A 17,369-nucleotide genomic window follows, 5' to 3' on the forward strand; every position below is an offset into this window, starting at 1 on the left:
TATTCTTCTATTTGAGAAGCATTCAGTAACTTCCTCTCACCTTTATGACGCCATACAAATACCTGTTTGGAATGTAATGCAGTTCAAAATCTGACTCCAACCTATTCTGCTAAATTGATTTCATTACTACTTTTCTTTAAGCGTTCATACTTGGAATTCTCTTTCTCATGTTTGCCTCTTGGCATCTCTAGCTCCCTTCAAGCACAGCCCAGTTTCACCTTCCTATGGAGGGCCTTTTCTGAGTCACCTAATTATTAATATGCCCCTAACCATATTAAAAATATTTAAATCAAAATTTAAAAATATTAAAAATAAAAAATGGATACCTGTCAAACCCAGTGGAAACTCATTGGCTACAGGAGGGGGGGAGGGAGGAGAGGAGGGAAAGAACATGAATCATGTAACCATGGGAAAATATTCTTAATTAATTAAATTTTAAAATAAAAAAATAAAAATAAAAATATTTTGTATTTACTTATCTTTATACATATTGCTTCTCTTCCCCTCCCTCCATTAGAATGTGAGCTCCTTGATGATAGAAATAATTTTATTTTTGAATCCCAAACACCTAGGCAGGCAGCAGGCACTTAGTAAATGAATCATGACTTGATTTGAGTTGCAACTCTGTCTCAGTGATTTTATTTCAGGCATGAAAAACTCCCAGGCCATATAGAGTTCTTCCCCTCCCCTCCTTTAAAAAAAAAAAAGCAAACTTACCTTCCACCACCTTCCACCTTAGAATCAATACTGTGTATTGGTTCTAAGGCAAAAAGAGTGGTGAGGGGTAGGCAATGAGGGTTAATAAGTGACTTGCCCAGGGTCACACAGCTAAGAAGTAGCTGCAGCTAGATTTGAACTCAGGACCTCCCATCTCTAGACCTGGCCCCCAATCCATCAAGCCACCGAGCTGCCTCTTCTCAACCCCATGTACAGTTCTAATTGCCCATGCCAGCTTCCTCTACCTGTTCACTCCTAGCTGTTGAAGGCATTAAAGCAAGATGATATTTCTTACCATGTTTCATTCCCTTCTTAAAACTGTTCAGAGAGATGCTAATGTGCCTCCTTAGCACTCTTCACCTAGGAATGCTAGCAGAACTTGTAACCCCGCAGTGCTAACCCACTTAATATTGCTTAGCTTTTGGCACACTCATTCCGTCTGCCTCCAGTTCCTTTCTCCCTCTACATCTGTTTCCCCTGTGGCAAGTGGTAAATATTCATCCATCCAGCAAACATTTATTAAACACTTTTAAACATTTATTAAGAACAAAGAGAAAAGAGAGATCATGCCTGCAATCATGACGTCTGCTGTCCCAGTTATTGCCCTTTTCCAATCAAGCCTCTTCCTGGCAGTTAGTTCCACTAAACACGTGCTCCTCTCTACCCTTCTCCCTTTCTTCCTGCTCAGTGCTAAAGCTCCATTGAAAAGGGCTGTCTTTTTGCCCTTCCTGTTAAACTCAGGTTTTGCCTGGCTATGCTATTGCTTGATCTGGAGAAGGGGGAACAATGAACTCAAGGAGGAAAGGAAAGCTATTAGAAGCTCTCAGACTCCAGAACCTCAGTTCAGAGGCAGCAACCTAGACACTAGAGACTAAAAGGGATCCAGGCTGAGATAACCCCAAGGCAGGGCTGCCATTGGCAGCTCTCAGGCCCTAGAATTTTAATATCCTGACATCTAGTCTAGCAATCTTCCAAATACTACCTTTCAGGGTTTTTATTTATCAAGGCAAAGCCCAGATTTTTTTAAAAATTGATTTATCTTTAATTTTTAATATTATTTTTCTTATTTAATAATAGAATTTTTCTCATTTAATGTTTTATTCTTTTTTTTCTAATTTTGAGGTCCAAATTCTCTCTCCCACACTCTTCCCCCACCCATGGAGAAGATAAGCAATAGGATATAAATTATTCATGGGCAATCCTGCAAAACATATTTCCATATTAACCCTGCTATAAAAATAAAAATTAAACAAGAAAAATAAAGAAAAATGTAAAATTACAGTTCAATCTGCACTAAGAGTGCATCTGTTTTCTCTCTGGAAGTGGATCAAGGTCCAAATTCTAAGTGAGTTAGCCCATGAGAGGCCATTAACTACTGAGGACCTAGCCAAGTGCATCTGGACATTGCTTAGACTACTTATTTATCTCCTAAAATTTCACATCCTGACACATAGGCACACAGGGGAACAATTGATTTCCACTCCCACCCTTTTCACACTCTCAGCCCTTCTTCATAAATAAAATAGATAAATCAATTATATTAGCCATCTGGAACAGGGAATCATGGAGGTTGTCTTTTTACATTTTCATAGATAAAATGGCTAACAAATTATTTTCAAAAGGACAGACAGAGCAGGTGACTTGGAGGGTAAAGAGTCAGGTCTAAAGATCAAGGTCCTGGATTCATATCTACCTTAAGATACTTCCTAGCTGGGTGACCCTGGGCAAGTCACTTGACCCCCATTGCCTAGCCCTTACTGCTCTTTTGCATTGGAACCAATACACAGAATTGATTTTAAGACAGAAGTAAAGGGTTTAAAGGGGGTTGGGGGGAAGGATGGGCTTGTCATCTCCTTCTTTATGAAAAAATACTGGGATACCCCATTCTCTGTCTCTTCCCTCTCTGTCATTGCTCAGGATCTGGAAGGTGGTCATCTTTTATGTGCCATGGCTAAAGGCCGCTTGGCAAAATTGGCAGATTGGATTGACCATCAGCATTCTGTTTTTTCTTGCTTTCAATAAATATATTGGTAGGGTTTGGGTTTTTTTGGCTTAGTTACTCTCTTTCTCAAACACTTACTGTTTTAATGGCATCTACTCAGCAAAATTATTTGCCATTTCTTTATTCTGTTTACTTTGCAAGGCCTCTTAAAGGAGAAGCCTGCTGAAATCCAAATCAAACAATGTTCCTGATTTCAGAGAATGTTTGAGAAAAGAGAATTTTGATTAGGCTGGTGCTTTGCCACAGGATGGAAAAATATGCTTCTCTCCCTCCAACCTGCCCTCTTATATGGATTAGAGAGAAGGAGATAGGATAAGAAACTAAAATGCTTAGAGAAACCCAGGACTGCAGCTTCCATCATACAGGCTCTTCATAATGAGAATCTATTTTAGTGGCCAGAATACACCCAATTAAAATATAAGGACCGAAAGATAGCATAGAGGTCAAATGACTTTCAGATTATAAATCATGCTAAATTTTATGGTATTCATTAGAGCTAGTAATGGCAAGTTGATGTTCTTGGTGCATAAGGAAAGCATGTGCTTAGTCGCTTTGCCACAATATGAAAGCATATTGACCTCTCCTAGAGCAGTCTTTTCCAGACCTGTTAATACCATCGCCCTTTTTTCCTGCAGGATAAGGGCATTCCATTTTCCTCTGCCAAATCCTTGTGTATATTTGACTACATCATTTCACTCTCTCCATGGAGCAAAATGATCTCCTCCTCTTGAGATGCAGAATTTCCTCATTTCCTGAGTCTTCCAGTGCAAACTTTTCTGATAAGAGTCTGAATCATCAGGCAAACTCAATCAGGAAGTAGAGCATAATTTTAGGAATACTCAGTGCATTGCACCTTTATTCTTTCATATTGAGCATAGTGCTTGGTTATACAAAAGTTGAGTACCTAATTTATATGTTCCACTATCAAAGGATCTTGGAGGTTTAAAAGGACTGTGGGAGTCAACTTGTCTAAAATCTCTTTATTTTAACAGACCCAGAAAACACAGTGATCTGTCTAAGGTCACATAGCTAGTTTGTGGCAGACAGGACTAGAGCCTAGAGACAGGACTAGGGAAGATTCAAGCCTTCCCTTCCTTCCTTGCTTCCTTCCTTCCTTCCTTCCTTCCTTCCTTCCTTCCTTCCTTCCTTCATTCATTCCTTCCTTTTCTATCTACCTTTCTTTTGGATGTTTCAGGGTTGTCTTGAACGGAAAGAGAAATGAAAATTAAAATAGTGTCTTTGTTCCTTGTCAGCTGCTCTGGCAAACAAAAAAAAAAGTTTGGTGGCTGAAGTTCAGTCTAATGGTAAAATGAGCTTTTTGATGAAGTTAATCTCTCTTTCCCCTAGGACTGTAAGAGAATTATTTTTTTCCATGCCTGATATAGGGGGAGTAGGAGGATTTAAGACTCAGAAAACATTAGTCACTCTAGAAGATGAGAGATGTTTTTGTGATGCCAGACTTTAAGGGAAGAGAAAGGAGGAGAAAGTGTGAGTGTGTGAGTGTGTGTGTGTGTGTGTGTGTGTGTGTCTGTCTGTCTGTCTGTCTGTCTCTTCTAGTACATTGTGGGTGTTCTGTGAAATGGATGGTTTATATTTGCAGCAAGCCCCCCTGAGCACCTTCCCCACTGGGAAACTCATCCCTGAGCCCAGATATCCATTGCACTAATGTTGGCAGTGCTAACCTCCCTCTTCTTGCCAGCAGTGTTCCTGAAACAGATTTAAATTGAAAAATTGGTACTGTGCCGACATCATCTTGACTCCAACAGAAAAAAGCACATTTCCAGATTCCTGTTTCCATTCTGCTATTGACTAACATCAACACCCAGGTTCCCACATGAAGTTTTGAAGCTCTGCGAGGTGTATTGCATATTCACTTCAGCAGAGGCAAGGGCATCGAGCAAGTCTTTCTGAAAAGAGAGCCTAGAGTTTGGCATGACCTTGGTTTCATCCTTTTACCAGTCTTTTTAGTGATGATGCCTTACATTTAATAGCACGTTGCAGTCAAGAAAGAAATTTCATAGGCGCCATTTTGTTTGATCCTTACAACAATTTTGTGCTGGTAGGCAGGGAAGCTCTTATTTTTCTTGATGAGAAAATGGCAGCCAAAAATAGCAAAGTGACTTGTAATGTCAGTGTAATGTAATGTCAGTAAGCAACTGAACACAGGCTAGAACCCAGATTTCTCAGACTGGGTTCCCTTCTCTTGCTATTCTATCACACTGCTTCAGTAGTTTGGGTATTTTTAGGGAGACATCCCTTGTCGAGGAGAGTCCTTTACTGATATTACATGTTGGTAATCTGACTGGTAACCTTTTACTCTCTATTAATACACACTACTTTAGGTTAGTAATTGCTGTAGGATATTTTCCTTAGTAATCCTACCAAAAATACCAGAACTGCTCCTTCTTACAGAATCAATTAAGCAGTCAACAAGTATTTACTATTATGTGCCAGGCACTGTGCTTGAGTATACAAATAAGAAAGGAAAAACAGCCTGCACCCTCAAGGAACTTCTACTCTAATGGAGGAAACAATGCACATAGAAATAGATACATACTAGATTTCCACTGAACAGTTGGAAAGTAGGGTGTGTCCTGGAAAATGTTTTCCTCATCACTTTCTTAAGTCTCAACAAATCAATAAATCAAAGCCTGAAAGCTTTGGTTTGTAGCATTTGCCCATTTCCAAGATGTAAATGTTCACAAAGAGCATTGCTTCATTAGCTCCAGTTGGCACCAGGATACTTCTGATCTAAGGGCAAGACCACACCATCTGGGGGGAAAGAGGCTTGGGGGGGGGGGGGATAAAACCAGGAAAGACCTGCTACAGAACATAGAGTTTATGCTGAATCTTGAATATATAAAATATAAGATCCTTAGGTTCTTTTCCTATCCAACTTTATCTCCTACAGAAGACTTTGGCTCCAGTCAGACTGGCCTTCTTGCTGTCTCTGGAAAAAAGCACTGCTTAGTTATGATTTATAGTCCTAGGTAACTCCCAGTGTGGAGACCCCCACCACCATTACAGTTTACCAAGTCTGGGATTTATAGGCTTAGACAGTTTCTTGGGACCCTAACCAATTAGGTGGTTTTAGCATGACCACACAGTCAGTGTGTATCAAAGACAGAACTTGAATCCAGATTGTTCTGACACAAAGGGCATCACTCTTTTCTCTGACTTCTTTACAGGATCATAGATGGTGGGTTAAATAGCACTCTAGAATTTACAAAGTACCTTAACTCACAATAACCCCATGGGGTGGTTACTTCCCTAGAAGCTTCAACACTGAATTCGTTTGCACCTCAAATATTGGCATTTTTATGCCTCCCTCAATACCTTACCGTGTTATGCTCACAGTAAATAAATATTGATTGAATGAATGAGTGTCTTTCTCTAAAGAATGACTTATACCCTATAAGGATGTTTGCCTTGTTAAAATTCCAAAGAGCAGTTAATTCCAGGTTGGTGGTTAACTACCCCAGTAGTAAAACAAAAGAAAGCAAAATAAAACCAACACTAGTTGCATATGGGGACATCTGGTATGTAGAAGAGGACTGACCAGCATAATTATTTATGAAAACTCAATTTCATTAGATTAAGAATAAATGGTGATTAGGTTTTAGAGGGCCAGAACAAACTGGTCTACCCTGTGAGACATTTCCAAAAGAAAAGAGCTTATTCTGACATCACCAAAGAACAGGAAATAATGCAAGCTGGAATAGTACAAGGAAACCCAGAACCAGAAAGCAAAAACTCTGAGTAGGGTGAGAGAGCTAGAATCCAGCATATACTGGCTCATACTTGTTTCTCTCTGGGACAGAAAAAGGGGAAAGATCCTCCATCCCAAATACTGGGTGAACTTCAATTAAAAATAATTTATAAACACTAATAGGACAGGAGGCATTTTATGGGTGCATCAATAGCCGCAGTGAATCAATAGTTTACAGATGGTCAATCAAAAACAAATGAAAACTAGTGAGTGAATAAATTTTACTAAGAAAAGGTTAGGATTTGCTAGCCACTGTAGTCACTCAATTTGTGAACCTATTTTAAGTGCCTATTTTGAGCCAGGCTTTGTGCTAGGTTGGTAGGGTTACTAAGATTAAAACAAAACAGTCCCTGCCCTCAAGTAGCTTGTATTCTGTCAGGATGTTATTGTTTTTCAGTTGTTTCAGTCACATCAGATTTTTTGTGACCTCATTTGGGCAAAGATATTGAAATGGTTTGCTATTTCTTTCTCCAGCTCATTTTACAGATGAGTAAACCGAGGCAAGTAGGGCTAAGTGACTTGCCCAGGATCACACATCTAGTAAGTATCTGAGGCCAGATTTGAACCTAGGTCTTCCTAAATCCAAGCCCAACACTACCCATTGCACCATCTAGCTGCCTTCTGTCAGGATATAGTGCTTGACAGAAAAAATGGCTGTTGTCAATTCAAAGAGCCAAAAGAACATAGTCATACTGGGACAGAATACCAAGTGTGATGTAGACTTGAGACGTTTTTCTCTACCAGTGAGGGAATGCACAATAATTCTCTTCCTAAAAGAATTCTATGTATTGTTTGGAACAGATTTATTGATATTTAAAAGAATGAGTTCTTAAAAGGAAATAAGTTAGAGAAAATGGATGGGTCAGGTAGAAGGGGCAGTGATTGTGGATTTAAGATCCCTGAAAAGGTAGTAAGATCTAGAGTATAGGGAAAGAAATTAACTTTACTGAAGAAAATAGAAAAGCATTGGTATAACCTATACCAGAGAGAGAAGGATGGTGAGAGTCCTAATTACAAAATGTCAGAAAGCAAGGGTAAATATATTGCTACATGTAATTGGAAAAATAAAAGAAGTCTATAAAAAACAAAAAAAGATAGAAATCTTTCCCTCTTGGACTAGAGGGAAACATGGAGACTAGAAACAGATGCACTCATCTATTCTTTGTTGTCATGGAGCTGAAGATAGAAAAATGTTCACCTTGTGTGGTATCAGTCTACTTGGCAAAAGAGGATATGAATAAATACACCTGCTGGAAGGAAGAATTTTCGAGGGAGATGCTGGGCCCGGGCCATGGTGGTGGGAGATTTTACCTAGTTCTCAAGGCTGAAAAGTAAAAAAAAAAAATGGAGATTTCCTTCATTCTCTTCCTCTTTCTCTCATCTTCTTCTTTTCCTTTTTCTCCTTCATTCTCTCATCCTTTTGTCTTTTCATCTTCTTTCCTTTCCTCTTCCAAGTTTTTCCTTATTCATCTCTCTCTGTCTTTCTCTCCTCCTCCCTCTCTTCCTCCCTCCCTCCCTTCTTCTTCTTCTCCCTTTCCTTCTCTCCTCTCCTTTTTTCTGCCTTCCTTCCTCTCTTAGTTGAACATATTATAAAACTGAGTTTATATTATTTATTTTATGTTTTCCCTCTTAATTAAGAAGCATGAATGGAAAAGCTATATATTTGTTTCAAAAGAAAAACCACACTAGAGTTTCCAATGCCACCCCCCCCCCCATGTATAGGTGATACTTAATTGACTTTTTTCTCACTCATCCACACTCAGTTGTTGTTGGGTTGTTTTTTTTAATTCCCTCCTCTGTAGTAACTTCACCTGCTTCCTCCCGGGCAAAATATTCACTCATACACTGACTTCATCTTTACTTTTTTACCGGCTAGAAGGAAGGTAGCCTTTCCAAAATCCAACATCTTTTCTCCCGCTGTGATCTTTGTATCAGTTGGAGTTTTGTTTTGTTTTGCAAATGTAGAATCATAGATCCTCTGAGTTAGAAGGGTCCTTAGAGATCACCTGGTTCAAACTATACCTGAGGAGAAACACTTATCCAATACCCCTGACAAATGGTCATCCATTTGAAGATTTCCAATAAACCAGAACTGACTACCTCCCAAGGCAGGTGATTCCACTTTTAGCCAGAATTTTTTTATTTCAGATAGAAATCTTCTACCCTTTGTTCCTTTCTGCTCCTAGAGGCAATAAATTGGATTAGATAATCTTTAGGATCTTTTCCAACTTCCTCTGCTGTGATCCTAAATCTAAATCTTTCCACAAGATAACTTTTCAGACACCTCAAGGCAGTTATCCTATTCCCAACAAAGTCTTGTAATACTGAAAAATTTATATTATGTCAAATACAATATTTAGAAATTGGTTTGGAAATATATTGGATTTTTTTTTAAAAGAAAAGATTATTGTGGTTGCCATTTTTAAAATAATTAACCATTAAGTCACAAGGACGATAGTAGCCTTTAACAATGTAATTTTAATAGAAATATAGTCTAAGAAAGAAATAAGGAGGGAAGGAAATTAAAAAAAAAAACATTCCCCAGCCTACCACCCTAATCTTACCAGCCCACAAGTGTATCTTCCTCCTGAGCCACCAGCCTTCAGATAAAAAACCCCTCTCCTCTGGTCTCATTCCTAGATTCACCTTCTCAATGTCACTTCCTTTCCCTGAACCCTGGTCTACCATATCTCAGGAACCAATTAAAGTCTCTCTGTTCGGTGTGTTTCAGTCAAGCTAATGGGCTGGTTTGGAGGAGCAGAAAGTTCACAACTCTGGGAGGAAGGGGTCCCCTTTATACAGTCTTTTCTCTAAACTAAGCATCCCTAATTCCTTCAAGTCTCTGACCTCTAGAAATATTCCACTTTGTAACCAGAAATGAATACAGTAATCTAAAGCCACAGCACAGCAGATGTTAATGTAGCCTGAGATGTTTTGGTCACTAAATCACATTGTTGACACATATTGGGCTTGCAGTTCATTAAAACCTCCATGACTCTTCCACATGAATTACAGCTCTGTCATCCTATGCTGTGCAAATGGTGTTTGTTAGTCAAAGTGCCAAGATTTGCATTAATCTCTTAAATTTAATCTACTTTTAAAATGTTGAAAATTATTTTAAATTTAAATTATTTGAAAATTAAATCAAATTATACTAGGTTTGGCTCATCATTCTACCTTATCAAGATCCTGATTTATCTGGTGTATTAACTCTCTTAACTTCATGCCTCCTGTACTTTTGATTAGCATGCATCTCTTTCATCACCCAAGTCATTTGATAAAAATGTAGAATGGAACAAGGCCAAAGGCAGAACCACAAAGCATTCCATTAGAGACTCACTCCAGGTTTCCATTTACCCATTAATCAGGACTTGTTGTATGTGGTAATTCAACCAATTCTGAATCTGCCTATCAGCTAGCCCACTTTGCTTGCCTTTTCCACAAGAATGTCAGAAGTGACTTTGTCAAGTGCCTTACTAGATTCCAGGTCTAGTCTATCCTTGGTATTCCTTTGATCTACAAGTTGTCTTAGAAAGAAATAGGACATTTAAAATTTTTATTTTTATTCTGAACTTTAAAAATACATGAACATTTACATCTACGAAGAACCAAGAAGTGAGGGCTGTATATGAGATTGAACTTTTCTCACACATAATTTTAGGTACAGTAGGGACCAACTGTGGATGGCTGGAATCACAGATATGAGCAAAGCTCTGCTCACCCCATATATATGTGTAGGAGTCTGTAGAGTGCCAGTGAGGGCCAGGACCAAGAAAAGAGAGTATATATATATGTGTGTGTGTATATATATATATATCAGGTTTTTTTCCCTGTGAGTGTGAGTATATATATATATATATATATATATATATATATATATATATAATATATTATATATGTATTTTATATTATATATTCTCTATATATTTTATATTATATATATTCTCTATATATTTTATATTATATATATATTCTCTATATATTTTATATTATATATATATTCTCTATATATTTTATATTATATATATATTCTCTATATATTTTATATTATATATATTCTCTATATATTTTATATCATATATATATTTTATATATATTCTTTATATATATAAACACACACACACAGGGAAAAAAACCTGAAAGGGAAAGTAGGAGAGACTGGGGGGGCAGGGAGCTCTGACTTTGTAGGTAGAGAGTAACAGAAACCTTGGAAAATGGAAACATAGATAAGGTAGCCCTCCTACGGTATACAGTAAATTAATCTATTAGCACCTAAATTGAACTGCTTGTCTTTGTCCCTTCTGAAGTTTCCTCTGTTCTCCTTTGTGTATTGTCTCATGGATGTATTTTCCTTTTTACTCTTTCTTTTTAAACATCATCATTATTATCTACTCACTTCCCTCAACAATTCTCTCCTACTTTCCCCTCCAAAAAAAGTCCCGCCTCAGACAAAAAAGTATAGACAAGCAGAATACATTCAAATACTGGTCCTGTGTTTCACCTTCTACACCTCCCACCAAGGTGAAGTTGCAGGGCAGGGATCATGCCTCTTCACAGGAGCATGACCTATTTGTGGATGCATTTACTGGGGGAGAAACACACACAAGTTCATAGCAGGGTCTTGCCCCAAGAATGGGAGGCTCATATTCTGTTCAATCCAAAGGTAAAGAGAAAAAATGTATTTGAAGAAGAAGTTTTTAAGATATGTAGCAGTCCAGTAGCTGATGGAATAGCCTGGGGGCTAACTGGATAGTGTTGGGGCTAATGAGTCAGCCCAGTAGTTCTAGAGCTGATGGAATAACAGCTCTCCAGGTACAGAGTAGCAGACCCCTCTGTGTGGATCAGGATTTGCATATTTATTGAGGGTCTGAGGGATTCTTGCCTCTCATTCCAGAAAAATCTCTAGCTTGGCTCAGAATAGCCAAGACGTGAACATGGTGTTACTGTTGTGGTTTGGGTTTGACATGTTATAGTTGAACTTAGGGACACCAGAAAGGTAAGAAGCAAATGCAATTGTGGGGGGAGGTTCCCCTGGACTGCCAGAACCCTTAGTGAGCATGTCCCATGTTCCTCATTGTCCCCCTTGTCATCATTTGTCAGTGTAGGAGAGATCTCACTACCCTTCTGGAATGCCTTCATCAAAGATGGGAACAAAGGGTATACCGTTCAGTAGACAGTCGCTATAGGTAATCAATAACTGTTCAAAACTAAGGTAAATACAGAACAATATGAGCAACTAATAATACTGAACAGCACAAGGCTGACCCCCAGTATGTGACATTACAGATCCAGTGTAAGTGATTACCAATACAGAATGGTTCACCGATTAATAACACAGATTTTGCAATTTATGTTTGACTAATGCTGAAACTACAGATATTGCAGTTAGGCTTAACTAGTGCCAACTAGTGAGAAATACAAGATTTCAGAACACGAGATCCTGCTTCTATTGCTGCCTGTTACTGCCCACTGCCCACCTCCATCCCATCTATACTGACTCAGATGATAATTACTTCCCTTTCTAAGCACTCACAAACCATCCCTCTAATAATGTACTTTAGAATTTTGCCAGGATTCAAAGTCAAACTCACTGACCTACGATTTAAAGAAAGCTGCTTCTTTCCTTTATTGAAAATACTAATGATATTCGCCAATCTCTAGTCTGTTGGCCCCTCTCTCATTCTTGGCAACTTATTGATCACTGACAAAGTCAGCAAATATATCCTAATGCTTTTTTGCTACTCAAAGTACAAGTGCATCTGTGCCAGGCTGCTTGAAGTCTTTGGGAAATCTAGTGCTTTCTTAGTCTTCTCCTTCTCATTTGGGGATCCAAATCACTGTTAAGCAGTTTTGTCCAACCCTTGTTAGTCCCCAGATCATCTTCTTTGATAGAAAATATAGAAGCAGACTAGGAGCTGAATAGCTTTGCCTTCTGTTTGTCATCCATTATTATCAATCCCATTCACCCTAAGCAGTCCTATTCCTTCTCTGATCTTTTTGTTCCCAAACTAACTTGAAAATGTCCCTTTTGTATTATTATACATGGTGTTCCAGGAGGGGTGTAGCCTTGACAACCATTATAATTAAACAATGTAAGTTATGAAATTGCTGTGATTTTTATAGGGCTTATTTAAAAACTATAATTCATTGCTCACCATAAAATGAAAGAAGTCAAAAGGTTAATGGAACCTCTGAGATAAGAATTAGCCCTAAAAGTAAAAGCACATTTAATTTTAGACATATTGCTTATTTGTTAAGACAGGTGAGATTCATATCATGGAGGTTTTATCTTTAGGTCTTTCTTTTGGTTTTACTATCTGGCAAATACATTTTTCCTTTATAGTATTCTTTATCATCAGTGACACCCAGTGGGCTTAGAATGGTTTACTGGAAAGAGAAGTAGAGCAAAAGTCAGGATTACTTTAACTCCAATTAGCTTTGTGACTATGAGGTAAGTCTGTGCCACAGTTTCCCCAGCTGTATTAAAGGAATTCAACCAACGGAATATAAATATATGAAAGGTTTTTTCTCCTCTAAAGTTCCATGATTCTCTAACATCCCATTATTTCAGACTTAACTGTAAGAGCATAATTTATTTCAGTTGTTCAGTCATGTCTAACTCTCTGTGACCTCATGAATCATAGTATGCCAAGTCTTAATACTGTCCATGGAGTTTTTTTGGCAAAGTCTTTGTCATTTCCTTCCCCAGTGGACCACCTTTTGTCAGAATTCTCCACTATGACCTGTCTGTCTTGAGGAATTCTACACTGCAAAGCTCTTGGTTTCAATGAGCTATGCAAGCCCCTCCACCACAAAAAGACAATGGTCTAGGAGGGATAAAAAGTTACCATGACTGTTGTCCAATCATTTTCATTCACGTCCAACTCTTCATGACCTTAGCTGAGGTTTTCTTAGCAAAGATGCTTATGATATTTGCCATTTCCATCTCCAATGAATCCCCTTTTGTTAGCATTCTCCACTATGACCTACCCATGTTGGGTAACCCTGAACAGAATAGCTCATAGTTTCAGAGTTATGTAAGTCCCTCCCCCACAACAAGTAGTAATCCAGGAGGGATAACATAATCTATTAGGAGGAGCCAAAGAGATTTTGGAAACCAAAGTGCTATGCTATTATAATTTCCAATGTAGGAAATTATAATAAACAGTGTGGTATAATGACAAGAGGGCTGGATTTGAAGAAGACCTGGGTTCAAATCCTAGCTATTCTCATTTCTACCTTTTTGACCCTAGGGATTTCATGATACCTCAAATATAGTATTTCTTTTTTTAATTTTTTTTTAAAATTTTATTTAATTAGATGATTTAGAATATTTTTCAATGGTTACAAGACTCATGTTCTTTCCCTCCTCTTCCCCCCCCTTCCCTTATCTGATGAGCAATTCCACTGGGTTTAACATTGTCATTGATCAAGACTCATTTCCATATTATTAAAATTTGCACTAGGGAGACCTTTTAGAGTCTACATCCCCAATCATATCTCCATCAACCAATGTGATCAAGCAGTTGCTTTTCTTCTGTGTTTCTCTTTCTCTGGATGTGGATAATGTTCTTTCTCATATGTCCCTCTGAATAGTTCTGGATCATTGCATTGCTGCTAGCAGTGAAGTCCATTACATTCGTTTGTGCCACAGTGTATCAGTCTCTATGTTCTCCTGGTTCTGCTCCTTTCACTCTGCATCAGTTCCTGGAGGTCTTTCCAGTTCACATGGAATCCCTCCAGTTCATTATTCCTTTGAGCACAATCACCAGCATATACCACAATTTGTTCAGCTACTCCCCAATTGGAAGGTATCCCCTCATTTTCCACAAATATAGTATTTCTAAAATATATTAAAGAGGCAGCTAGGTAGCTCAGTGAATAAAGGGCCAGGCCTGGAGATGAGAGGTCCTGAGTTCTAATGTGACCTCCAACACTTCTTAGCTGCATGACCCTGGGCAAGTCACATAGTCCCTATTATCTAGCCCTTTCCACTCCTCTGCCTTGGAAGTGATATTTAGTTTTAAGATTTTTTAAAAACTTCACCATTGAGCTACCTAGCCGAGCCAAAAGGTAAGGGTATTTAACATGTATGTAAATATGTGTGTATATATATATATATATATATATATATATAAAAGACTATTCTCAGGAAGCAAAGTCAAGCTCACTAATTAATAATCTCAGTAACCCATTAATCTTCTTCCCATTTTTTAAAAATCCTGACCACAACTGCCTTTCTTCAATTCTACTGTATTTCTTCTCTTTGCCACCATTTTTCATATATATGCATGAAAATCATATCCATGAATACCCTGATGTTAAGATAAAATAGATAAATCAACATATGTCTCCTATGAGCCATACAGGGAACATTAATATAGGACTAAGATCTTAACCCTCAGTGGGTTCAGGATTTTTAATGTGATGAGCATATCGAACAAAGGCAATAAATCAGCAATATATGCAATTGTCTATCTTTTTGTTTTTTAAACCAAAGGTCTTTAAAAGAAGCATTCCCTCCTGAAAGAAAAGCCTGGAACAGATCAGAGATAAATAGTGCATTTCTAATTAGCTAAGGAGATACCTCTCTGAGGAGATATTTGGCCCTATGGCCTCCACTCAGGAAACTTCTTCTAGCAGGGGTTAACTGAGACAAAGAAGGAACTGGAGAGAGGAAAGGATGGGGAATATTTACATTCATTTGTGGGCAGCATCTAGCTGTATGTAATGTTTCTGTGGGTTCCCACAGACTTGAACTAGACCCAGAGGTATTCACAGTGGCAAATTAAACTACACCAGATATTTATATATAAAACATCCAATTTGCTCTGTGCCTCACAGGACCAAAGCTATAGGAATGGGTGTTTAGCAAGAGCTAATAATTTCTTTATGGAGGTCCTTTTGAACCAATCTGCTTTTCTTCATTTCATTCAGTGAGGAAACTAGGTAGCATAGAAGATTTGAGTTCAAATCCTATCTTGGGAAAATATCTGAGCTGTGTGACCTTCAGCATTTCAGTTAACCTCTCAGTCACATTTTCATCATCTGTAAAATGTCAAAGAAGGAAATCATAATAAACAGTGTGGTGGTATAAAGACAAGAGGGCTGAGTATGAAGACCTGGGTTCAAATCCTAGCTATTCCCATTTCTATCTGTGTGGCCTTTGTAATATCATGGCATTAAAAAAAATTTTAATATATCATTTTTAAAAGAGGCATTAAAAAAATTTAATATATCATTTTTAAAAGAGGGGCAGCTTTGACCCACAGGATTTTTGTGAGAACCAATTAAGATTACATATGTACGGATTGTTGTTTTTGTAACCCATAAAGCTAGCTATTACTACTACCCTCAGAAAATTGTCTTTTTAACATAAATTTTGAAAAGTACCTCCTTTTTGCACTTTTCCTCCCTCTTTTCCTCCTTCCCTCTCTCCCTCCTTCCCTCCCCCTTCTCTGTCCCTTCCCACCCTCTTTCTCTCCCCCTCCCCACAAAAACAGTACTAAGGATAAATGCCTATAGCAGGGGGTTTTAATCCTTTTTTGTGTCATAAATTCTCTTGGCAATCTAATGAAGCCAATGTACTTCTCAGAATAATAATTTTAAATGCAAAAAATAAAATAGAATTAAAAAGGAAACAAGCAAGTTAAAGCCTGGCCCTTGCCCTCAAGGAATTTATGGTCTAGAATGTGGATGACAGCAAGTCAACTTTGTATAGTATACAATGCTACCTGGCCAGTGCATTAACAAATTAGAAAACAAAAACGACTCCACAACTCTAAGTAGTTGTGCCTCATAAGATTGCCACTTGGGGAAGCTAAATAGCTCAGGCCTGGAACCCAGAGGACATGGGTTCAAATCTGGCCTCAGATACTTTCTAGCTGTGTGACCCTGCGGCAAATTGCTTCATCTCAATTGCCCAATCCTTACCATGTTCTTCTGCCTTGGAACCAATACTTAGTACCAATTCTAAGAGAAAAGGTAGAGTTTGAAAAAAAAAAGAAAACAAAAAAAGCTGTCCTGTCCCTGGGCAGCCTATGCCACTCTGGGATAGCTCTAATTGTTTTTTGAGACCTTGAGCCTAAATTGTTCCTAATTCAGCCCTGTGGAACAAGCAGAATCAAGCTTGGTTCTGCATGAGAGTCCCACAAACTACTTGAAGACAATGGTCAGGCTCTCCCTCAAGCCTTTCCCAGGCTAACTATCTCCAGGTCCCTCCAAGCAATCGTCATATGACATGGATTCAAGGCATAGTGGGTTAGTGACTGCATCTCCATTTTTGATGGGTAGCATTACTTTTGTGGCATAGTAGGTAATACATTCCGTTGTGGTGCCAGAAAATATGTGCCTTTCTTTTTTGTTTGGTTTTGAGGTTTCCAATAATTGTAGCATGAGCTAACAGTGACTTCTTTCCTGCCTGTGTTTTTCCCCCAGTTTTGGATACTGCTGGCCAAGAGGAATTCAGTGCAATGAGGGAACAATACATGAGGACAGGAGATGGCTTTCTCATTGTCTTCTCTGTCACAGATAAAGCCAGCTTTGAGCATGTAGACCGGTTTCACCAGCTCATCCTCAGAGTCAAAGACAGGTGAGTAATAACCAAAGTTGGAAATGTGTGTGGAGGGAACAAGTATTTATTTATTAATTAATTTATTGAGTTACACTGAATGGATGAAACAACCTGAGGGCTGTAGGATCCTCTTGATGTTAGGAAAAATGGCAGACGGCCTCTAACTCTTTAAATTTTTGTTTGATTATTTTTTAAACCACTTATCTTCTGTCTTGGACTTGATATTGATTATTGTTTCCAAGGCAGAAGAAAAGCATGAGCTAGTCAATTGGGGTTAAGTGACTTGCCCAAAATCATACAGAAAGGAT

The 17,369-nt window shown here is 38.3% G+C and overlaps 1 protein-coding gene across 2 annotated transcripts in view; it reads left to right on the top strand.

Moving 5' to 3' along the window:
• Positions 1 to 17,369, top strand: part of MRAS (muscle RAS oncogene homolog) — a 114,121-nt gene that overhangs the window by 67,649 nt on the left and 29,103 nt on the right. For both annotated transcript variants that reach the window (XR_008911150.1, XM_001365376.4), the window contains exon 4: positions 16,926 to 17,079. Coding sequence is in view for 1 of the 2 variants with exons in the window: in XM_001365376.4 (XP_001365413.1) it covers positions 16,926 to 17,079 (154 nt within the window). In the remaining variant the exon portion in view is untranslated. The remainder of the gene's footprint in view (positions 1 to 16,925; positions 17,080 to 17,369) is intronic.

Source organism: Monodelphis domestica, chromosome 4 (assembly GCF_027887165.1).
Source record: "Monodelphis domestica isolate mMonDom1 chromosome 4, mMonDom1.pri, whole genome shotgun sequence".
Classification (NCBI taxonomy): Eukaryota; Metazoa; Chordata; class Mammalia; order Didelphimorphia; family Didelphidae; genus Monodelphis; species Monodelphis domestica.